The following is a 24,770-nucleotide window of genomic DNA, read 5'->3' on the forward strand; positions in this document are numbered from 1 at the left end:
TCTCCATCATAAGGCACCTTTCTAGTTCCTCCATTTCTGGTGTTGGTTGGTTCAGGTCCACCATGTTAACTCCCAGGGAAGGAACTTCAGAAATCCTTACTTTCTCAAACTTCATTCTAAGGCCTTAAGTAGCCTCATTCATCTTTCCTACAAGGCGTTCAGTAGCCTTTGGTTCAAACTTTTCTGCAGGGATACCTTCGACATCAGTGTTGAAGGTAGTGTTGTCAATTAGGCTCTCAGTATCCTACTTTCCAGTCGAGACAACTTCTCCTTCATTCTCTTCATTGTCTCCAATTTTGACCATGTCCACCATGTTGATCTCCAGAGGTTCAACATAGTTGGTATCGACAACATGAAGGGGATCAACATCAACCTTCATATGGCTCCTGGCTTTATCAGCAAACTTCAAACGTCCATCCTTGATAGCATTTTGAATAAGATCCCTGAAAAGAAAACATTGTGAAGTTTTATGGCCAATGAATCCATGATATTTACAAAAAACCTCTTTTCTTCCGTTGTTCTAACGGAAGAATCTTAGTATTGGGAGACACTATCATTTGGCCATCTTTTACCAATAAATCAAAGATCTCATCACACTTGGTAACATCAAATGTATATGTTTTCTTAGGAAATTTATCACTCTTTTCTACTTCAACAGGGTTCTTGCCATTCAACGGTGTGGGCATTTTACAAGAGTACGGAGGTGCCTCTTTTAATTCAGCCAAATGTACTTCAACTTCCTCAAAATTATAGGAATCATTGAAAGTTTCAAATTCTTCATCTTCGGCTTCGACATAAGCCACTCTATCTTTTTTATAACTCTTATTTACTCTGGCCTTTTCAGCTTTCAATCGTTCGACTTATCAAACTCTTTCTACTAATTGGGCCATATCCCACAGATATTGGGTATCTAACTTCTTCCTAATGGAATAATCTAGCCCTCCTGCAGCCATTTCGACTAATTCATGTTCAGGAACTACAGTGAAGCATCTAGATTTTAATAAACAGAACCTAATCAAATAATCATCTATATGTTAAGTAAATCTCCTTTTAATACCAGCCAGTTCCTTAAGACTTATCTTAGTCTGCCCCATGTAAAATTCCTCATGGAACAACCTTTCTAGACGAGGCCATGCATCTATAGAATTTGCTGACAATGTAGTGAACCATGTAAATGCATTCTTTGTTAAAGAGCCAGAGAAGTACTTTATTCTTAGTTTTTCACTATTCGCCAAATCCCCTGCCTCAGTTAAATATCTGGCTATATGTGTAACACCCTTCTAAACCCCGTGGCAATTTAAAAATAATTCAGAGTAACATGAAACAAGGGTGCCACAATTCAATCGAGAACAAATTATTATACGTCATTGTCATGCATCCACTAAGGAACAATTTATCATATTCATAAACATCTCATGTTAACACAACGGAAAATTCATCATACGGATAAGCATAACATCATTGATACTATATCCCACAATTAAACCGAAAACAATAAAATAAAGTTATCAATCGTGAACTCTAAACTAGTGTTCCCTAGTGTTACAATATCAGAGCATGACCCGGCTCGAACTAATGGACTAGTCTATCAGTTATCCTCACCAAAATTAAGTCGCTACTCCTCAATCTGAAAATGTCAACAGTAAGGGTGAGTCTCATTCACAATTAACAAATGTTATTGAATCATAAACAATAACACATCATTGTCACATTATTCACCCAATTTCATTATATTCAGACTGTCAGGAAGGTACTCATCAGCACACAACAACAAACATAACACATTACCAAAATGCGACACCATAATTCATCCAAACAAGTTATAACAATCATGCATATATAATGAACTGACACTATGCATGTGGTACCAACATCATCAATGGGATTAACCCACCGACTGATCCAACATCGTCAAGATATGACCCTGTCAGCACAAATTCCACACAGTGGGAATTATGCCCTTCACTGATCCAACACATCATCTAGATACAACCCTCGTCAATGATTTATGAATGAATGCACACATATAATACTTATTACATCTTCGATCCGATGAACAACATCGTCTCATACTCTTACCATCATCATCATCATCATCAAAAAGCATGTATATGTATCAGCATCATTTAATACAAATCAATCATCATCATCATCATTAAGAACATACATGTATCTGCATCATTCCAAAACAAATCAATCATCATTATACAATTCTCAACAATCATCACATAATCATGTTTTCAAACACATCTTATATTGTCACATTTCATCATATATGTCAATAATACATCATCCATCAAACTAATAAAATATTCACATCATACTCATATCTCGCATAGAATGTCTCATAAGCTTCATCATACAATCAAACAAATCATCACACGAGTCATGTTTTAAACATAGCATGTGTCGTCATATCTCATCATATATGTCCACAACGCATCATTCATCAAAACAAGCAAATCATGGTTTAAAAATAAATTCAAGCTACTGCTCATTTCATCATTATAACACAAAGAATATTTCATAAGTTTCATCCTGCTCAAAACGGCATTTAAAACAGGCCAGCGGTTCGAAAGTTATGCATCTTTAAACTTTTCAAAAATCACCAGCAGCACGCGGCGCCACACATTGTTCGCGACGCGCTGCCAGGAAACGACGCTTTCGCGGCGCGAACTGGCAAAAATTCAGAATTTCATAGCAGATGACAATAGTACGGGATTCAACCCCAAATCCCCCAAACTCAACCAAATCAAGTCAAAAACACCAACCATCACAAACAGCAATAGAATACATGTTATGACACAAATGTAACACATATTATGGATCCTCTAACATCATAACATTATCAAATCATGCAATTTTATCAAATCATACAATTTTCATCAAATCATCCCAAAACCCCAACCTAACATATAACTCAATTGACACGAACAATGCATCTAATTCAGTCCTACCATCTATAACCCAATAATAGATGCTAATCGGAAGAGTCCCCCCTTACCTTAGTCAAATTTCTTGAAAGTCCTCTTCCTCTTTCCATGCTCTTTCATGTTCCCTGCTCTCCTCCTCTTTTGCTTCTCTCATCCTCTTCTATTTTTCCCAATTTCCTTCTTTTTTCTTATTTCCTTGTTTTTATGAAAAAAGATAAAATATAACCTTAGTAAAAGGCCTACACTTAGCACCCCCTCTTTACTAACACCACACTAGCTCTATTTCTCAATTTAATCCAATTAAATCCAATAAAATGCCAAATAATCCAAATAATTAATTTAAATTCTAATTGAATTAATAAATGGAAAATATGGGGCGTTACAATATGTTCGACGGTTGATTCACTAGTATCTCCTGAGAATTTTGTGAAATTGGGGATTTTACAACCCCTTGGTAATTCAGTTTGCAAGATAAAATCTGCTAACGAAGATATATATTTTGGGTGTTGAAGCCCTGTGTTTAGGCCATTTTGGGCCATGATTCTTTCGATCATGGTAGTTAAGTTATTCTCAGCCACCATGTTGTCTTGTCTAACCCTATGGATTACTTCGTCCGCATTTTGATCTCTATTCACCATCACTATTCTCCTAAGTTATTCCTCAGGGACCTCTTGTCGAATCTCTTGTTGTTCTACCCTTGCCCCCATGTCTCTTTCGATGACATTTTGTCTGGGTGGTTGAACTTGATTAATGGTTGGTTCTTCCTGAGTTCCTACAAGGTTTTGCCTACGTCAGCCTGATGGTTGGGGAGCCGCAAAAAAATTTGCTATGCGTGCCATTTACGCTGATAAATGTTGATAGGACTGGGTGTTTTCTTGATTCATCCTATTGATATTTTGGATCAAAGGGAAAAAGATTGTGTTCATCTCACGAGCAATAACTCCAACCATATCATGGTTGCTAGCGTCCATTTGTTGCCTAAACGCTGCTTGATTATTAGTTGTTAATGTAGGCATTTGGTTCGACGAACCTTGGTTTTGGGCACTTCGACCCACATAATCAACATTTTGTATTGGCGAAAAAATGGCCATATTAGGTTGTGTATATATGGACATGCTATTTTGTAATCCTGACATATAAGAAGATGACATTCCATATGGTTGTTCTCTCCAAGGCCTAAAACTCTCAAACCCTGGTGGCCTACGGGTTAAAGGTTGTGCCTGGTTTCTAATATATGTTGAAAAAGGACCAACTTGAGTACTTGATGGAATATCTGTTGTACTAAAAAAAGGAGGCACAGTGGTCGAAATAATTGTGGGCATAGTCCTTGTGAACATTGACATGGAATTATTTGTAGCCATGGATCCTGTGGATGTGGGCATGGCCTGAGAACTATTTACGGTCATAGATCCTGTAGATGTAGGCATGACCTGAGAACTAGGCATAGTGGTCAAAGCATTGGTCAAACTTGCAATGAACGTGCCTGACCCTTGTGGAGGATTTTGTCATCCTTGATCATTGACAACATTAGCCATTTTTCTGTTATATTTTTTCTTAGGTATTGGTTGTGAACTGTTAGTAGTTTTACCACTCCTAAGGTTCATACAACGTCTTGGTATATTCTAAACTAAAAAGAACAATCAAATATAAATGAAACTCATAAACTTTTAAACTTTTGATACTAGTCCCACTGGGCGTGCCAATTTGTTACAGTGATTTCTGGTAAACAACCGCTAGTCTTCCAAATTATTAAATATATTTTGGTAACTTACAGGATCGATTAGATTGATCCTAAGACATGTGTCTGAAAGTTTCTAATTTTATGACTGAGTTCATATTCTAAAGGGGTATTTTGAATGTGTAACTAATATAAAGGCAATACAGTATGTAAAGATGAAATTCGAAGAGAAGATTTAAAAGGCTTCGAAGATAAATATAAAAGACATGACTCGAAAAAAGAAATGTATGTAAATGACTTGAATTTGTAAAAACTGAGAATAATGTAAAAGTACAAATGGTGTTACATGTACATTCTCAATGAAAACTCTTTCTCTTTCACTTGGTACTTGAGCAATTTTTTGAGTGATTTGTACAAAATGAACACCATTGAATCCTACCACTAAGATCCATATTTATACTAATTCGACCCTAACGATCTTACTCTGATAAAACGCCACGTTGCCTTTTTGCATGTGCTTCGATTCCCTGATGCTTCCACGTGTCTTTCTAACCAAATGAATCACTTTGAAATTCAAAATATTCCCGCTCGAAGTTCTGCAATGCAAAAAAACGTGACCTTGTTAAAACGTATCTTCAAAAAATAACTCGAAATATTCTAAGTCCTTCGTTCCTTCGACTTCGAAGATATTACAACTCATACCTTACGTCGACTTAGAGAAATCGTCGACATAAAGAATCTTAAAAATATCCTTATAAAGTTATTCTTCCTTTGAAGCATAAAACTTTTTAGAACATCTTGTCTCTACTTGTCGAAATCTTCAGCTAACACCGGGTTAAACCTAGTGTGGCGCATGCCCGATACACGGGCAGGTGCAAGCCTGGTGACGAGGAGTAAGATTTGGGCCTTCTCTTGGGCCAGGTTGGCTTTGGGCCTCTCGCAGTGTTTGGGCCACCCGTTGGGCCTTGTCCGAAACAATATTCTTACTAAAAACAAGCAACCGAATTTCCAATAGGAATAGAAAAATCCGGTAGTGTATTCTAAAAAGCCAGTATGTTTTGAAAAAACTGATAGTTCGTATCTGGTAAGAAAAAAGAATCAAAATTAATTTTACTGGATCTTTGAAAAATTCGGTGAAAACTCATAGATTTTTGAAAAATTCGATGAAAACTCATAGATGTTTTGAAAAATCCGATAAAAACACATATTTTTTGAAAAATCCAATAAAAACTTAGAGTGTTTTAAAATTTTTGTTTTTTGAAAAATTTGCTAGTATATTTGAAAAATCTATTAGTTCAAATCCAATAAAAACTCATGAGATTCCCTTAAAATCCGGCAAAAACTTATGAAATTCTTCAAAAATTCGGTAAAAACTAAAAAAAAATTCAAAATCCTGAATACACATAAAATAAAACTTCAAAAAAATTTCAAAAACATAAAATATCACAAGGGTATTATAGCCAAAACACTGCAATTATGGGGTGCCAAGGTCAAAGTGTGGGGGTGGCTGGATAAAATATCTCAGATAAAGCCCACATGAAGAAAGCCCAATATAGGCCCAAGTGTAACACCAAGAGAGCAATATAAACTTCGTTATAATCAAAACCCTAATTTCTCATCACCGTGCGCATGTCCTGAGCTTTCTGATCTCCGAGAGACTCCGACGCGGCGGTTGCTGAAGAAGACTGCAATATGAAGGTTCTCTTCTACTGAAACCGTAGCTCTTGCTTTTGATTTCGAACTAGCTTATTTCTGATTTCTCATTTTGTTCTGCGTTTTGCATCTGATTTTTCGTTTTGTCTATTTGTTACTGAATTTTGTTTATGTTTTTCAGTTCAACGTTGCTAACCCCACCACTGGATGCCAGAAGAAGCTTGAGATCGATGATGATCAGAAACTGTAATCTCTTCGCACATTAAACTTGTTTAATTTATTAAAGACTTGTTCATTTTCACTGCATTTTAGTCCAAGTTTCTTACAGCTTAATAATTTAATAGTTGCTGCCTAAAAAAATTAAATTTTTGTATCCAAATATCATAGCTGATTAGTATGAGTTAATGAATTGCTTGTTATAAAGCGAGTAAAATGAGGGAGGTTAGAGAAATTAGAATGATTAGAGTAAAAGTCACTTAATTTTTAGCAATTATTGAAGTTCTATAAAATATTTGTGTAGTATTTATGAAGGATGCAACTGGGAGCATTCACATATTTGACATACATTGGTACTAATTTGAGAAAAATGAACTAATTAAACATAATCATTAAGTGTTGGTATCAGTTTTCGACACTGACACGGACACATAATTTTTCAGAAGTGTCGGGGCTACATAGTGTAGTATATATGGAATTTTTAAACTTTAGAAAAGTCATATGTCACAATCCTATGAGAGAAACTTAATTCGAAAAGTCATATGTCACAATCCTATGAAAGAAACTTAATTGGCTCCGAAGATGTTGAACTGGAAATTTGATTTTTCTCCCATCTTAATATTCCTATATTTTATTATCAGGCGAGCATTTTGGGACAAGAGGATTTCACAAGAGGTCAATGGAGATGCCCTTGGTGAGGTATGCTCATTAACTCAAAATCAAATGCCTGCTTCAAAATTTCCAGAATATATATAATTGATACTCATGATATATTGTTGGTGCTAACAGGAATTTAAAGGTTATGTCTTTAAAATTACTGGAGGTTGTGACAAACAAGGATTTCCAATGAAGCAGGGAGTGCTGACCCCTGGCCGTGTTCGTCTTTTGCTTCACCGGGGTAGGTCTTTTATGTAGTTTTTCAATGTAATGTTTAATTGTATCATGATGGTGGATCAGGATTTCTCCCATTCCAGTGCACTTGTACCCTGAAAAATTAGAAGCTACAATTTGTGGCAGTAAGCAAGTGCACAGCACCATTGTGGATGTGAATACTTCCTAAAATTATGTTATAATTAGGCTGTCTATTTGTTGATAAGTTGTTAATATATTTTAAAGTCAGTTTCAATCTTACATCCTACCTACTTTTACTAAAATCTATGTTATTCATATATTATCTTGCATTAGGAGTCATCACTTATCAAAAGATCTTAGTTATTTTTCAATGTTTACATGAGCAAGGAACTTGCCACTTATCAAGAGATGTTACTTTTTTTCAATGTTTACATGAGCAATGAACTCATCACTTATCAGAAGATGTTAATTTTTTTTCAATGTTTACATGAACAGGGACTCCTTGCTTCCGAGGACACGGAAGACGTACTGGAGAGCGCAGAAGAAAATCTGTTCGTGGGTGCATTGTTAGCCCCGACCTCTCTGTTCTGAACTTGGTAATTGTGAAGAAGGGTGAGAATGACTTACCTGGCCTAACCGATGTTGAGAAGCCAAGGATGAGAGGTCCTAAGAGAGCATCCAAAATCCGTAAGCTGTTCAACCTGTCAAAGGAGGATGATGTGAGGAAGTATGTCAACACCTACCGTAGAACATTTACAACAAAAGCTGGTAAAATTTGGGATCCTTGTAATTTTTCTGTTGGACAGATGTAGTCATATTATGATAATATTATCTGAACACTACTGGTTATTTTGGTTTTAGGGAAAAAGCAGAGCAAAGCTCCCAAGATTCAACGTCTGGTTACTCCTCTCACTCTCCAAAGAAAGCGAGCAAGAATTGCCGATAAGAAGAAGAGAATTGCCAAGGCAAAATCAGAGGCGGCTGATTACCAGAAGCTTCTTGCTTCAAGGTTGAAGGAGCAGAGGGATCGTCGCAGTGAGAGTTTAGCCAAGAAGAGATCTAGGATTTCAAGTGCTACCAAGGCACCTGTCACCGCATAGACTGCTGTCAGATACAGATATTTGGTGAAGTTTAATCATCACCGCAGTTTTTGGTACTGTTAATTTATGATGATTTTGTCATGACAAATGCTTATGGTTTTTGTTACTTTCCATACATTGAGTTATTAAAGTATTATCCATGTAGTGTCACTTGTTGAGTTAATTTTGACTTGTTGAAATATGTTTCCATTTTATTTCTTCCCTACCTTTTATAAACCTTATTTATGCATTACGAGTAATAGTTAGGTGACTTGTGATCCTAACCATTGAATATTGTGGGTGTTATATCTCCTTGTATTGTTTTCCGGAATGATTGATGGTTAAGATTTCTAACCAAAACAAAAATTAAATTTCCATAATTATTATTAGAAAATTAATATACATTTGTAGTTTAATAGATATTTTTTGGACATGAAGAAAAATTAATTTTAAAAAAAAGGTGGTTATCAGTATAATCTCATAATTTGAATACAACTTTTTTTGGCTTAACTAGTCTCGTAGTTTGCAATATTAACTTTAAAAGATATAAATATTTCGATAGCCAATTTAGTTCATTTTGGCATGTCTTAGATGAGATAAAATTATTTGTGATCACAATTTGATTATACTGTATTTTAAATTTTAACTATGGTTTTTTTGCCAAAAATGGGTTGGATGGATTATGCTTTGTGTTGGAACGGTGGAGTATTCTGTAAGCTCCGGAGTATTCTGTAAGCTCCGATAGTTCCGGGGCGTGGGCTGAGACAAGGAGACCCTTTATCTCCGTGCTTATTCATTCTTTGTGCGGAAGGTCTTACTGCTCTTATTAGGAAAATATAAATAGAGGTGATATCCGTGGTGTTAAAATTTGTAGAAATGCTCCTATAATATCTCATCTTTTGTTCGCCGAAGATTGTTGTTTTCTCTTCTTCAGAGCTAATATTGAAGAAACTAATGTTATGAAGGATATTCTAGCCACTTACGAGGAAGCATCCGGGTAAGCTATTAATTTCCAAAAATCTGAATTTTATTGCAGTAGGAATGTTAATCCTGATACTCGGTTAGAGTTGGCTACGTGTTTAGGGGTTCAACAGGTTCTGGGCACCAGAAATTATCTCGATATTCCTTCTATGATTGTTAAAGACAGAATTTGGAGCAAAATTAATTCTTGGAGTAGCAGAAGCTTATCGCAAGCAGGGAGAGAAACCATGATTAAATCTGTTCTGCAATCTATTCCGACTTATATGATGAGTCTCTTCCTTCTTCCATCTTCCTTGATTGATGAGATTGAGAAGATGATGAACTCGTTCTGGTGGGGGTCATAAAAGAGATAGAGCCAAAGGTATTTACTGGCTCTTCTGGGATCGTTTGTTTATGCCTAAAGGTGAAGGAGGTATGGGATTCAAGAATCTAAATGCTTTCAATCTGGCCATGTTAAGTAAGCAAGCTTGGAGGCTTACGACTAATACAGATTCTCTTGTATCCCGTCTATACAAAGTCAGGTATTTTCCGAATAACGATTATCTAAGCTTTAATATTAGTCATAATCCTAGCTATGTATGGCGTAGCATCTGGAGCTCTAAATTTGTGATTAAGGGAGGATTGAAATGGAGTATAGGGTCAGGGGAGAATATTTCGGTTTGGGATCAGTATTGGTTGGTTGATGGTACTTCACTGACTAATCCTTGGCCTAATAATTTGGTGGTGAGTAATCTTAAAGTGTCGGACTTGATAACTCTTAATGGTAAAGAATGGAACCATAATTTGATTTATGCGCTTGTAGGAGAAGAAACAACTAAAAAGATTCAAAACACTCATCTATTTGCAGCGGTTCATAATGATAAATAGTTTTGAAAACATGAATCTAATGACAAGTTCTCAGTTCGAAGCGCTTATAGGTATTGTATCAATGATGCTATTGATACCTCCCATCTTAGAATTAATGGGTGTTGGAATTTGTTATGGAATATCAAGGCCCCTCCCAGAGTTAAGAATTTTATGTGGCGTTTGTGTAGAGATTGTGTGCCTACTAGAAGGAGATTTCTGGATAAAGGAGTTAGTTGTCCCCCCAATTGTATTGCGTGTGGAGTTGGCGAAGAGAATAATTATCACCTTTTTCTCCAGTGTCCTAAAAGCATCGAGTGTTTGAAAAAAGTGGGACTGTGGTCTATGTTACAGCAACTTAGTGGTAATGGAGAGTCATTTGCGTCTGTGATTTTCTCCTTTTTACAGGTATCCAATCATGACCAAAAAGCGCTTTTCTCAGTCTCCTTATGGAATATCTGGAAAGGGAGAAATAATCATGTTTGGAATCAGGTGGAAGACTCTCCGATGCTTATGTCAGCGGGCATATCAGTTATTGACAGATTGGAGAGAGGCCCAGCAGCACCGTCCCAACAATGAGATTATTAATTCCCAGCCAGTTAATATCAGATGGGAAAAACCTCATAGGGGCAGGTTTAAGTGCAATACTGATACAGCTTTTTCACAAAATAAGGTTGGTTTGGGTGCTTGCATTAGAGATGATACGGGTAAATTCATTGTAGCCCGGACAGAATGGTTTATGCCTTGTACCAATGTTGTTATTGGAGAAGCTCTAGGTCTTTTGAAAGCTTTAAATTGGGTCCATGATTTGGGGTACGACAATATGGATTTTGAGTTAGATGCCAAGCGAGTGGTGGATAGTGTGACCATTTCGAGACCAGATGACTCGGATCTTGGAGCTATTACTGGAGAATGTAACCGGTTGATGGCTCTTTTCTTTAGGAACTCTCATGTTAAGTTCTTCAGAAGACAAGCTAATGAGGTTGCTCATGCTCTTGCACGGGTGGCTCCATTTCTTGATAGTTTTCATAATTTCTTTGATATTCCAGTATGTATTCAGAATATTGTTATTAATGAAATGAGTTAATCTTTTCCCGTCCAAAAAAAAAACTATTTCATTTTTTCCAACTAATTTAATACCTTTAAATTTTGAGAATCCATTAATTGTAATATACACCATCAACATCTAATATTTTTTTTACCTATCTTTTTCTTCTTTCCCCTCTTTATTACCATTTTCATTAATCATCTAAATTTGAGAAATTTTTTTGAAAAAAAATACGCAAATAATCATGTTTATGAATAAATTATCCAAGTAACCAGATTTCAAAAACGACCAAAATCTATGCGCCAACTCAGATGGCGCATGCATGAAAAATTAAAGAGCTGTCGCCACTTCATATGGCGCATGCACCAACGAGATGGCAGTATAACCCTATAAGGGTGTTCAAAACCAAACCAACCCAATAGAAAACCGCAAACCAAACCAAATCAAATCGAAACCGCAAAAAACCACATTTGGTTCGAATTTGTTTGGGTCATTTTTAACAAAACCGCATGGTTCGGTTCGGTTTGCGATTTGTATTTGTTAAACTGAACCAAATCGAATCAAACCGCTTTATGTTACAACCTAACTTTTACTTAACTCACATCCAACCCAAACTTAAATCTACTATACCATATCCTTATGATTAAGAACAATTTTCTCATCATTACACATATGATTTCAGTCCTGATCTTCTCAAATCTCTAATAGCATTATCGCGCCTTCTTTGCCGCATACATCTTCCTTCTTCTTCTCTAATCTTTACTCTCTTGAATTCTTTCTTTTCCACTTTCTCATTTTTATGCAAATGTTCCCTATTTCAGTTTCGTTTTTATCGCACATCTTCTTCTCTAATCTCCTAACTCTTTTGTTTTTTCTTTTTCATCTTCACTAATCTCTCGTCTCTTCTATTTTTTTTTGTTTCATTATAATAATTTTTATATTGTTTTATGTTATTATTTTATGTTACTTATTCCACTTTTATCTAATTTAATTTTTACATATTAAATGGAAAGTTGTTGTCAAAATATGACGAGTTTTGTTGTTATTTGATACTGTATGAATGTCTAAATACAAATTTTTGTTGTCATCTATATTTGTATGTATGGCTCAATAAAATATTTGTAAAAACCGAACAAACCAAACCGAACCAAACCGCTTTGGTTTGGTTTGGTTTTTTTCTAAAAGTCAACCAAACCAAACCAAACCGCACAATTTTTTCTCTTGCGGTTCAAATTTTTTTCCCGTCAAAACCGCACCGCGAACACCCATAAAACCCTATACTATTGTCTTGCCAGCCTCTCATTGTGGTCAATCGTCTCTTTTACAATGAACTTATGGTTATGACGACCACTTAGGCGCCACTTCATTTGGTGCGTACTCCTAATTTTTACATGCATGCGCCAAATGAGATGGCACCACGTGAATTTTTTACACCCATGCGTCATATGAAGTGGCGGCAGCTCTTTAATTTTACATGCATGCGTCATCTGAGTTGTCGTATAGATTTTGATCATTTCTGAAATCTGGTTACTTGCGTAATTTCTTCTTAAACATGGTTATTTGCGTAATTTTTTTCCAAAAATGTTTATTCATAAAAAAATTCACACAATTATCTTAAATTTTCTTTAATTCACAATTATCATGAAACTTGCTTTAGTTCACCTTTAGCTTAATGATACCATGAATATCAAACAAATCACACCAGATGCATGCCCAAGGAGAGAAAACCCCTTGTCGATAGAGCCATATACAAAGAAACATGAAAGGATTTCATCCATCATCAAACTGTAAAAATAAACATAAAATTGATATTAAGATTGTGAAACTACAGCATAGAAGCCATGAATGAGTAATGGAAAGCTTGCATTGAAGAAGAAGGAAAAATGTTTATTTCACAACTGATTTGTAACTGTACATAATGTCAAGCATATACAGCTATGCTGAGTTAGTTACACTATAACTAACTCCTAAAACTAACTTAACAAACTATGTATATGACAGTTACTTATACATCAAGTAAGATCATTCTATGCCTTATTTATTATGCTTATCATCCCCCTCAAGCTGGAATAGATGTTCAGCATTCCAAGCTTGCTTTGTAAGACACTAAAAGGTCCAACATGCAGAGATTTTGTTAAAATGTCTGCTACTTGGTCCTTTGAAGCATTAGGAAGCAAGTGTAGAACTCCTGTCTGCACTTTATCTCTCACCACATGACAGTCAATCTCTATGTGTTTTGTCCTCTCATGAAACACGAGATTAACAGCTATATGAAGTGCAGGTTTGTTGTCACAGTAGATCACAAATGGTCCAGAATGCTTGATTTTAAAATCTTGTAGAAAGTACAAGATCCATTGGCCTTTACAAGTATCTTCTGCCAATGCACGATACTATACCTCTGATGATGACCTGGATACAACTGTCTGCTTCTTGCTCTTCCAACTAATTAAGGAATCTCTAAGGAAAAAGCAAATTCCAGTTGTTGATCTTCTTGTATCGATACATGCTCTCCAATCTGAATCTGAGAATCCTTTGAGTGTAAGGTTAGATGATGAACTAAAGAACAAATCATTTCCATGACTGCCTTTGAGATATTTTAGGACATGAATGCCAACAAGCATGTGTTCAGCCACTTGCAACCATTCCCAAATCTTCTCATGTTAATTCTATATCAGTACCACACAATTTTGTAAACCTTAGACCTAAAACTGATTGTAATCTTTGGCATTTACGACTTGGACATCTTTCTAATGTCAAGTTAATTGAAATAAAGAAAAATTTTCCTTTCATCAATGTTGATTCCTCTAGTATACCTTGTGACATTTGCTTTTATGCCAAACAGAAAAGATTGCCTTTTCCTGACTGTACTCATGTGTCTAATGAAGTATTGATTTGGTCCACATGGACATTTGGGGACCTCTTTCCATCCCTTTTATTAATGGTCACAAGTACTTTCTTACTGTTGTAGATGACAAGATTCGTTTCACTTGGATCTCTTATGAAACACAAATTTGAAACTAGAAATTTGATCAAAAACTTTGTGTCCATGGCTCTAACCCAACATAATAAAACCATCAAATGTATAAGATGAGACAATGGCAATGAGTTTCTATTGCATGACTACTACCAAACTCATGGCATTCTCCATCATACATCTTGTGTTAGTACCCCTCAACAAAATGGGATAGTTGAGAGGAAGCATCAACACATACTTGCCATCACTAGAGCCCTCTTATTCCAAGCCCATCTTCCCAAAATCTTCTGGTCTTATGCTGTCAGCCATGCTATTCACATCATTAATAGACTTTCCACACCTTTCTTGCAAAATAAGTCACCTTTTCAAATCCTCTATACCAGTCTGCCCAACCTAAAATCCCTTAGAGTCTTTGGTTCTCTATGCTATGCTTCCACATTGTAAGCACATAGAAAGAAACTTGATTCTAGATCCAGAAAATGTATTTACTTAGGACTCAAACTTGGTGTCAAAGGTCATCTTCTCTTTGATTTGAAATCTAAGGAAATTTTTCTGTCTAGAGATGTTGTCTTCTTTGAACATATCTTTCCTTATCCACCATATCCACATACATATTCCTCTCCATCCATTCAATCTTCAAATGAATTCTTTGATTTTCCTTTCATCAATGAGCCTATTCCTCAACCTACTATTCCTCCACCACAGTCTGTTTCCACTGAACCCACAAATTAGTCATACCCTGACAATGTTGTCCATAATTCCCCTTCTCCATCTTCTAACATACCTTCTACTACACCTATGCCCATTCCTGACCCTACCATTCCACTTAGGAAATCTTCCAGAATTACCAAAGTCCCTACTTACCTTCAAGATTTCCACTGCAATCTGATTGAGAATACAGTCCAATTCAACAAGTCAGCTGCTACTCAATCTTCTTCCCAAAGTAAGTATCCCTTATCCAACTTTCTTTCTTATCATAATACATCTCCTGCTCACAATCAATATATTCTACATCTTTCCTCAATTCCTTATCCAAATACATATGAAGAAGCCATTGGTAATCAGCATTGGAGTGATGCCATCTAATATGAGTTACATGCCATCATAAAGAATAATACTTGGGCATTAGTTCAACTACCTCAACATAAAAGAGCTATTGGATGTATATGGATTTTCAAACTCATGCAACATGCTGATGGATCTGTAGAGAGGTACAAAGCACAATTAGTTGCTAAGGGTTTCACCCAAACTGAAGGATTGGACTACATGGACACCTTCAATCCTGTTGTTAAAATGACCACCATAAGAGTTTTTCTAACCATTGCTGCTGCTCATCATTGGCCATTGTTTCAACTTGATGTCAACACAAACTTCTTACATGGTGAACTCAATGAAGAAGTGTATATGCAACCTCCACCTGGTCTCACACTTCCTCATTCTAATCTTGTTTGCAAGCTTCAAAAATCCCTTTATGGATTGAAGCAGGCAAGCAGACAATGGAACACAAAACTGACTGAGACTCTTTTGCATTATGGCTATATCCAATCCAAGTCAGATTATTCTTTTTACAGCAAATCCAATGGTCCTCACTTCACAATCATCCTTGTTTATGTAGATGATTTGGTCTTAGGAGGGACCGATGTTGATGAAATCACCAACATTAAGACCCTACTACACAACAAGTTCAACATCAACTTTAATTTGCTTTTTCTTGGAGATTCTTTAATTAGTTGGAAGAGCAAGAAGCAGACAGTTGTATCCAGGTCATCATGGCACAAGCTACTTGTGAAGGCCAATGGATCTTGTACTTGCTACATGATTTTAAAATCAAGCATTCTGGACCATTTGTGATCTACTATGACAACCAATTTGTACTTCATATAGCTGCTAATCCTGTGTTTCATGAGAAGACAAAACACATAGAGATCGAGTGTCATGTCGTGAGAGATAAAGTGTAGGCAGAAGTTCTACACTTGCTTCCTATTGCTTCAAAGGACCAAGTAGCAGACATTTTAACAAAATCTCTGCATGTTGGACCTTTTAGTGTCTTACAAAGCAAGCTTGGAATGCTGACCATCTATTCCAGCTTGAGGGGGGATGTTAAGCACAATAAAGAAGGCATATAATGATCTTACTTGATGTATAAGTAACCGTCATATACATAGTTTGTTAAGTTAGTTATAGGAGTTAGTTATAGTGTAACTAACTCAACATAGCTATATATGCTTGACACTATGTACATTTACAAATCAGTTGTGAAATAAACATTTTGCCTTCTTCTTCTTCAATGTAAGCTTTCCATTACTCATTCATGGCTTCTATGCTGTAGTTTTATTGTGCTTAACAAAGATTTCAATAGAAATAGTGTATGCAGCTTCGGATGAAGATTTTTCATTGCGTTGGAGTAAAGATAAAGCTGGACGACAAAAACATCAAGGTTATAATGTGATGGTCAAGTTAAACTGATTTGTGGTATACTCATTGCAAGAAGAATGTGAATTAATGCAAATTCCATGATAATTGTGAATCAAAGCAAATTTCATAATTGGGGTTTTATTTTGGTATTATAAAGTTTTGATTTTGATTTTTTTTTGAAATTTTTATGGGATTTGGATGAAAATGAATGGAGATGGTAATGAAGATGAAGATAAAGAAAGGGGAAGAAGATGAAGATAGGTAAAAAATATTAGGTGTTGATGGTGTATGTTATAATTAATAGACCTTCAAAATTTAAAGGTGTAAAATTTCTTAAAAAGATAAAACAATTAAAATTAAAAAAAGGGTTGAACCCAAGTACTCTCAAACTCTTTCCATGGACAAAAGATTTTGTGCCATCTAATGTTAACCAATCTTCTGCCCAAGTCTGGGTGAGGATCCATGGTTTGTCGCAAGAATACTGGAGACCTAACATTATTTTCGCTATTGCCAGCAGCTTAGGGACTCCCATTTGTATTGATTCAACTTCTAGTAAGCCCGCAAGTATGATTTTGGTCCCTATAAAATTACCAAATTTTGTTTTTGGTCCCTATTAAAAAAATGACATATTTTAGTCCCCACACAATTATTATGCACGTAGTTTTAGTCTCTATTGTAAAACCTATATATATTTTTGAATGATTATTTTACAGACATATTTAGAACGTTACAGAAAGTTTTTTGAAAAAAAAGGAACTCAAAATTCGATTTCTAAGTCGAGATTTGCACTAATTTCATCACTATCTTTTGAAATTTAAAAAATTCATATTTTATTCTTCTCATTTTATAAAATTCTATAACTTAGTAAAGAAATACTTTATAGTATTCTAAACATGTATGAAAAATATTATTAAACAATTTAAAAGTTTAAAGGTAATTAAAAAGTTTATAAAATTTTAAAAAATAGCAAGAACTAAATATGCATGTATAAAATTTTTATAGGGACTAAAATATGTCATTTTTTAATAGGAATTAAAAATGAAATTTGAGATATTTATAAGAATAAAATATATACTTAACCCTTAAAAAATAATAAATTTTATACGGAGTTACTGTGTTGCTACGTGTGTTGCTGCGTACTGATAATTTACACTTTGTTGCTGCCTACGTATTGTTATTAATTTAAATTCCTACTCACTGGTTTTTGTAATTTGAAATTTATGTTAGCTAATGTTATTGAAATGAAAAATTTATCATCAAAAAAAATTTATATACTTTTTATAAATACAAATGCTAATTAAAATTTATAATATGTCCTTACTGTTTGAAAATACTTATATAAATTCAATTCTATAATTAATTTGAAAATATAATAGATTTTAAAAATATAATTAGTTTAATACATATCTAATTCTATAATTAATTTGAAATCCAATTCTATAGTTAATTTGAAAATATAATATTTCTTTACTGTATTTTTAAATAAGTTTTTTTTTAAAAAAACTATAAATTAGAAATGTCAATTTTTTTCAAAAATAAAAAATTCATATTTTCCTTAAACTAGAAATGTTTATTTTTTTTCAAAGATAAAAAAATTTCAGTTTTTTCAAAAATATAAAAAAGGTCATTTTTTCGTAAATTTGAAAAGTCGATTTTTTCCTAAAAAAAAATTAAATTTTTGCGAAAATAAAAAATCAATTTTCTTGAAAAAATCTCAAAATAAGAAAAGTCGATTTTTAATGAAAACTAGTAACTAACCCGTGCGTTTGCACGGGTTCTGATATGGGACGCGCATTCATTCATTTCAGATGTATAATTGGTATTATAAAATATATATTATTCAAAATTATGTAGGGTTTATAATTTTTCTATCTCCGCACGGGTACTAGTTTGGCATGGACCGGATATACCAGATAAATTGCTATCTCCGCATGGGTACTGGTTTTGCATTTATTGTGGAAAAGCAAAACAAAATAAATGTTCAAAGATAGTGATATAAATTTAAAATTAGTTGAAAATATTAAGTTTAATAAATGAGATGAATAAATATTTAAAATTAAAATTAGTTAAAAATCAATAGAAACATAATTTAGGATAACTCACATAAAAAATACGTATTTGTTGTAATAACCTGTGCGTTCGCACGGGTACTGGTGTGTACCTTGGATATGTCACCAGTTTGTAATGAGAAATCAAACAAATTATAAAATATTAAAGTATTATTGAGGAAAAAAATAAACTGGTAGATAATTGTATAGATTTTTAAAAATTTCTATTGTTAAGAAAAATTATTAAACACAAAATTGTTAAAAATCAATTGTGAAAAATAGAAAAGAAATGTTTTTTTTTTTACGATTGATTGAGTTGTAATAATAAAAGGATTTATAAAGTTTAATAAATGAGACAAATAAATATTCAAAATTAAAATTAGTTGAAAATGAGCATAAACATAATTTTACATAAAAGACCAAAAAGATAATGACTTAAAAGAATTAAGTTTAACGTTGTATTTATTAAAATTTGGATTGTGGTTTAAAATATAAAAAACGTTAAAAGTTATGCGTTCGTGCGGATATTGGTATGATTACCCGTGCCTTCACACGGTATTGGTGTGTTACCCGTGCGTTCACATGATACTGGTGTGTAATCCATGCATTTGCACGAATTTTTATGGTTACCCGTGCGCTTACACGGTACTAGTATGTTACCCGTGTGTTTATACGATACTGGTGTATTACCCGTGCGTTCGCACGAGTACTGGTGTGTTACCTGTGCGCTCATACTGTATTAGTGTATTACCCGTGCGTTCGCACGGGTTCCGTTTTGGACCGGGTGAGGCGTCACCAGCTTGTCATGAGAATTCAAACAAATTTAAAATATCAAAATATTATTGAAAAAAAGAAAAGATATAAACGGCAAAAAAAATTGTATACCTTTTTAAAAACTTCTATTATTAAGAAAAACAATTAAACACATAATTTGTTAAAAACCAAATGTGAAAAATAAATTTTTTTTTTTAAAGATTCATAGAGTTATAATAATAAAAACACCTGTAAGTGACAAATAAATATTCAAAATCAAAATTAGTTGAAAATCAGTAGAAACATAATTTTACACTGTACTGGTGTGTTATCCGTGTGTTCACACGAATTTTGTCCTGGTTAACCGTGCGTGCGCACGTGTCCTGGTGTGGACTGCAGATACGTCACCAGTTTATCATGTGAATTCAAACAAATTTTAAAAAAAATATTAAAAAAAAAGAAAAAAGAAATAAATAATAGTCAAAGATAAATATATATAAGTTAATCAAAGATAAATATTTAAATGAAAGAAATATTTTTTAAATAAAAACAAAATTGTATCAATTTTTTAAATTTTAAAAGAAAGACATCAATAATATTTACTATAATGATTCTATATTATCTTAAAAATTATTTTATTTTGAATTAAAAATTGCTTCAAAATAAAAATATTAGTACCCGTGCATTCACACGGATTTTGGGGTGGTTACCCGTACGTTCACACGATACTCGTGTACTATCCGTGCGTCCACAGAGTACTGGTATGGGTTGGACCGGGTTTATCATATACATATAATATTAAGTAAAAAAGTCAAAAAAGTTTTATATGAAATTGAAATATATAAGTTATATTGTTTTAATAAAACTATTAAATTGATTAAAATAAATCAAAAGTAATATTTATTTATAGAATATGGTACTGGTACGTTACCCGTGTAAGTGATGGGGTTACCCGTGCATAAAGTTGTCATCAATTGTTTGCAATATTGAAGAAAAAAATATAAAAGATCTAAGCAATGAAAGAAGATCTTATTTCTTATTTCCATAAGCTATTTAGTATGTATGAATATTATAATGCTGAGTCACTATTTTTGTTTTCCTCTTTTCATGTTAAATCAACGGACATCATAGTACATTAACAGAATAGCTATTCCAGTAAACTACACATTTGCATTGATATCCAAAGTGTATCATATAATTTTATTACTTTGAAAGTTACTTAAAAACTACTCATTTGTATAATTGATTTAAGAGAAAGAGAAAAAGTTAAATTAATTGAATTTTCTGTACTGAGTTATATTACTTAAAAACTACTCATTTGTATAATTGATTTAAGAGAAAAAGAAAAGTTAAATTAATTGAATTTTCTGTACTGAGTTATAAGTTATAAGAAGATGTAATCAAAATTGTAAGAGATTAGAAGTCTAAAATTTGTTTTTTTGCAAAGCCAAAGGTGATTTATTACTGAACAACTGCAATCACAAGCAGTGTTGCTGCTAAGCTAAAAGTACAACATATAAGAAACACACCAAAACAAATTACAAAGATAACACCAAAGCTACTAATAAAAATACAAGGAGTTGTTGTCTTAAAAGTACATACTCCACCCTTTCCCGACTGCCAACACTCGCTTCGGACTACTTTCCATACCTCACAAACGCCGATTGCCAACACTCGCTTCAGACTACTTTCCACACCTCTCCATTTTCACAGGAACACAACTCCTACTATAGTGTAAAGCCTAGCAATCTACCCCTGATACCAATAAAAAGCCAGCAGAACCCCGGGCCTCAAAATGCACGGTAAGCTCACATCTGAATGAACCGAATCTGCTCCCGGTCCTGTCAAAAATTACACAACACCAAATCAAAGAGGCAGATACCAGTCAGAGCAACAAACACGCACAGGTTACCTGCTGCCAACCCTCCAGGACTGCTAAATTTAACGGACGGCGCCACCAAGTCATGACAAACACGAACCACCAATGTCCAACCGCTGGCTCAAACTCCCAACTTCTGCAGATATCATAATTCCCCAGCATCTTCATCTTGAGCCACATAGCCCATTGTTCCTTTAAACCGACGAATACATTGTTCAAGGTGCCAACAATGTCAAATAATTTTCACAAAAAATGTATTTGAATATCGAAAGTAAAAGGACTATACTCATGAGAAGACCACGATCTCAGTGTTTATTTCAGTAAAACAATTAGTTCATTTAAAATGTAAACTTGCAGTAAAACAATTCACTAACCTTTGAGCAAGATACTTGTAGAGAAAAATCATTGAAAATGCTTACAACACATTATTGAATCTCTCCTTTCTAAATTTAACTAAAACACACAGAAAAATAAAAAAAATACATTAATTACATTTACTCACAAACTTCATTTGGATTTAGTGCAGAGTACTTCATTAAATCATACCTTAGAATAATAAAATTATATACTTAAGCTTCTAGACCACATAACCTAATCTTCTTGCAGTATTAATGCAATGATCTTATATAACAAAGCTATATAGTGCAGAATTCTAAAATATAAAAACATACAATTAAGATAAATAGTACAGTTTGGGGTCAGTTAATACATGTGCATCTAAAGATGTGCATGTCAATTCCAGAGCCAAATCCAGTTCTCGAAATTCAAAGGGAAAATCATATATTCAAAAACAGAAACACGGTAAGCAATTCTATACAATAATTACCTCGATCGAAAAAATTTACAATTATACAGCAAAAGGAAGAAGGATAAATAAACATGTATTGTAATGTCATGTATTTAATACCTGCACAAACCTACAACCGTGATATAGTGGTGTAACACCCCAGCCACTATCTAACAACACTTATTGATTGAAATCATTTTCCTGCAAAGCACTCTCTTTAAGTATGCCAACATTGCTTCACAATGTCAGTGTTAGAAACGATTCACTAATTGTATTCCATCTGCGCTACATTAGACATAACAACTTCGCTTTGAAGCCCTGTCGATATTTTTGGCTTCGCAAGACAGTCCTCTAATTCTGCAACATTGAACATGCTTCTCCATGTATGTAAATAGTAAAAGCTAGAGACCCTATTCAAAATTTTAATACCTGAAGTAAATAGCTCCAGCCACTGTTTTAGAAAAAAGAAGCAAGTCTCACCATTCAAAAACTCTGCAAACCTTTTCCTGTATTAGTTACGATCATCCGGATCGTCTACCATGCCGCCCAAAGGTAACTGCCCTCCAGTGTTCGGCATCGTCCAATTTAGCACGAGGAACCCTCTCTAATACTTGGTGCTTCTTGTTTATCTGTAGTCGACTTAAATTTATTCCTGATAGCCTGCTGTCTTGACTGTCCTTGCAAAAGAATAATATTTACCATTATAAAACCAATGTCGATTGATTTAGAAGCTTCGTTCATAGCATATTCATTCAAAGAAATTATGTAATAAGCAATTGCGAGACTGTACGAAAGTGCGAAAGAGTTATACCAATATCCAGACAACCGGTTGAATTTACAGCATCAACACAAACAACCGGTAAATGAAGATCCTTCTCAAATGTTTCCATCACCCGTTCCCTATACACATTTTCACCGACAATTACGACAACCTGCACAACTAAAATACACATGGAACAGAGAAGAAGTAGACGAAGTAAAAACAAACAGCGAGAGGATAGATTGTTTTGCAACAGCTGCTCCAACCACTCATCTCTGACCATTCCAAAAAGAACTATCAAAGTTGAGAAATATTGTATCATAAAGACCGACAAAAATAAAATTATTGTATCAATATGGTTTTTTCTCAGAAACGTCTATGTCCACCAATATGTCTTCACCATATTAACAAAGCAATCATATTAACAGAGCAAATTAGAAAAAAATAAGGTTAAAACCTAACTTACTTCTAATTAATCACCGGCGGCCACCGTGATCGAACACATAAGATAAATCCATCACCAAATGAGCGAGTTTTGAGATCTATAATAATAATATCAGATCTATAATAATTAGTTCAAATCCTGCACTTTCTACAAAAGAAAGTTAATAACGAAACCTAATTTGAAAATGTCATACATAAACCTTTTCGAATCGGACCACCACCACACTCGTCGTCGGATACCCATTTCCACCACCACCACCACACTAATCGTCGGTAACCCGTTGATGCCGCTACAGATCTGAATGTCAAAACATAAAAGTAACTGGTGAAAACCTTATGCATATTTTTGTTAGCAAGATGAAAAGAACAACATACTTTGCTGCAGAAACAGAAAGAGAAGGAAGAAACAATCTCCTTTTCCGCGCATCTTCCCCCTTTCCGCGTGAGCCAACACAATCAAACCTAAAACAACAAACACTAAATCAGAAGAAATTAGAAAAAATAAATGAAACCCTAAAATCACAATCCAATTTATTCGCACACCATAAATCGATTCTTGGTATCGTTAATGTCTATAACTTTCTCCAGCGGTGGAGCCATGTAGATTCAGAGCGTTAAAAAACATAGTTGCTTATAATTTTAGTTGATTCAAATAAAAGCATAGTAACAAAAAGTTACCAATGGTATGGATAGTAGTGACCATATGAAAAGGGGATCTGAAAAGGTTCGATCAACGAACCGCTCTGGATATCTGCGATTGAACGGTTACAGATCTAAAAAGGGTAAAACTGAAAAATATGGAGATTTTGAAATGAATGTAAAATAATAAAGTAAAAATCGGACCTCTAAAATCTGAGGAAAATCAGCGTCTTCTTCGTCGTATGTGATTCAACTCCGACCACACAGACAACGAAATCAAAACCCTACCATGGAAGCATTAGATCTGAAAAAAATAATCATGTTAATAAACAACATAGAAGTCACAAATTCCATAGGTTGAGCAAACAAACCATACCAGATCATGGTGACGATGTTGTGTCAGAATGAAGCTTGAGGAAGAGGAAGAAGGTTAATGAAGAGGAAGGAGAAGGACAGTAGTCATGATAGAAAGATAAAAGAGAGAGAGAGAGAAAAGGTTGAAGACAAAGGAAACGTGAAGTGAAGTGAGGAAAGGAAATATGAAGTGAGCAGAAGATGCTTATTCAAAAAAAAAAATGAAGTCAGCAGAAGATAGAAACACAACCAATGCATCCACGTGGCTGAGGCAGAACACAAAGGGGCAATTACGTAATTTCCAGAACATAAAACTTTCTTATATTGTAGATAAAAAAATCAGGTTTTTTTTCAATAAAAAAAATTGATAGAAAATTTAATATATATTTTTTAAGGTTGCTTCTAGGGTGAGGGTCCAACTAAGTGTTTCACCC

The 24,770-nt window shown here is 34.2% G+C and overlaps 2 protein-coding genes and 1 long non-coding RNA gene across 3 annotated transcripts; 2 read left to right on the forward strand and 1 right to left on the reverse strand.

Moving 5' to 3' along the window:
* Positions 1–6,216: 6,216 nt before the first annotated feature.
* Positions 6,217–8,611, forward strand: LOC131623833 (small ribosomal subunit protein eS6y). The gene is made up of 6 exons (XM_058894837.1): positions 6,217–6,309; positions 6,446–6,510; positions 7,122–7,179; positions 7,270–7,378; positions 7,828–8,100; positions 8,194–8,611. The coding sequence occupies exons 1-6, from the start codon at positions 6,304–6,306 to the stop codon at positions 8,430–8,432; spliced, it is 750 nt and encodes a 249-aa protein (XP_058750820.1). The 5' UTR covers positions 6,217–6,303; the 3' UTR covers positions 8,433–8,611.
* Positions 8,612–9,785: 1,174 nt separating this feature from the next.
* Positions 9,786–10,259, forward strand: LOC131623822 (uncharacterized mitochondrial protein AtMg00310-like). Its single transcript, XM_058894830.1, has one exon. The coding sequence runs from the start codon at positions 9,786–9,788 to the stop codon at positions 10,257–10,259; it is 474 nt and encodes a 157-aa protein (XP_058750813.1).
* A 13,341-nt stretch (positions 10,260–23,600) lies between these two features.
* Positions 23,601–24,418, reverse strand: LOC131623806 (uncharacterized). Its single transcript, XR_009290309.1, has 3 exons — positions 24,187–24,418; positions 24,022–24,094; positions 23,601–23,641 (listed from the first exon to the last, which is right to left on the reverse strand). It is a non-coding gene; the product is annotated as an uncharacterized LOC131623806 (long non-coding RNA).
* Between the last annotated feature and the right edge of the window lie 352 nt (positions 24,419–24,770).

The sequence above is a fragment of the Vicia villosa genome, unplaced genomic scaffold (assembly GCF_029867415.1).
Source record: "Vicia villosa cultivar HV-30 ecotype Madison, WI unplaced genomic scaffold, Vvil1.0 ctg.000081F_1_1, whole genome shotgun sequence".
Classification (NCBI taxonomy): domain Eukaryota; kingdom Viridiplantae; phylum Streptophyta; class Magnoliopsida; order Fabales; family Fabaceae; genus Vicia; species Vicia villosa.

Excerpts from the sequence above, each read along its gene's own strand:
- LOC131623833 (XM_058894837.1), top strand. Across the intron at positions 7,180-7,269 it reads ATGGAGATGCCCTTGGTGAG|GAATTTAAAGGTTATGTCTT; the intron begins GTATGCTCATTA and ends TGGTGCTAACAG. Across the intron at positions 8,101-8,193 it reads AACATTTACAACAAAAGCTG|GGAAAAAGCAGAGCAAAGCT; the intron begins GTAAAATTTGGG and ends TTTTGGTTTTAG.
- LOC131623822 (XM_058894830.1), top strand. The coding sequence starts at position 9,786 with ATGCCTAAAGGTGAAGGAGGTATGGGATTCAAGAATCTAAATGCTTTC.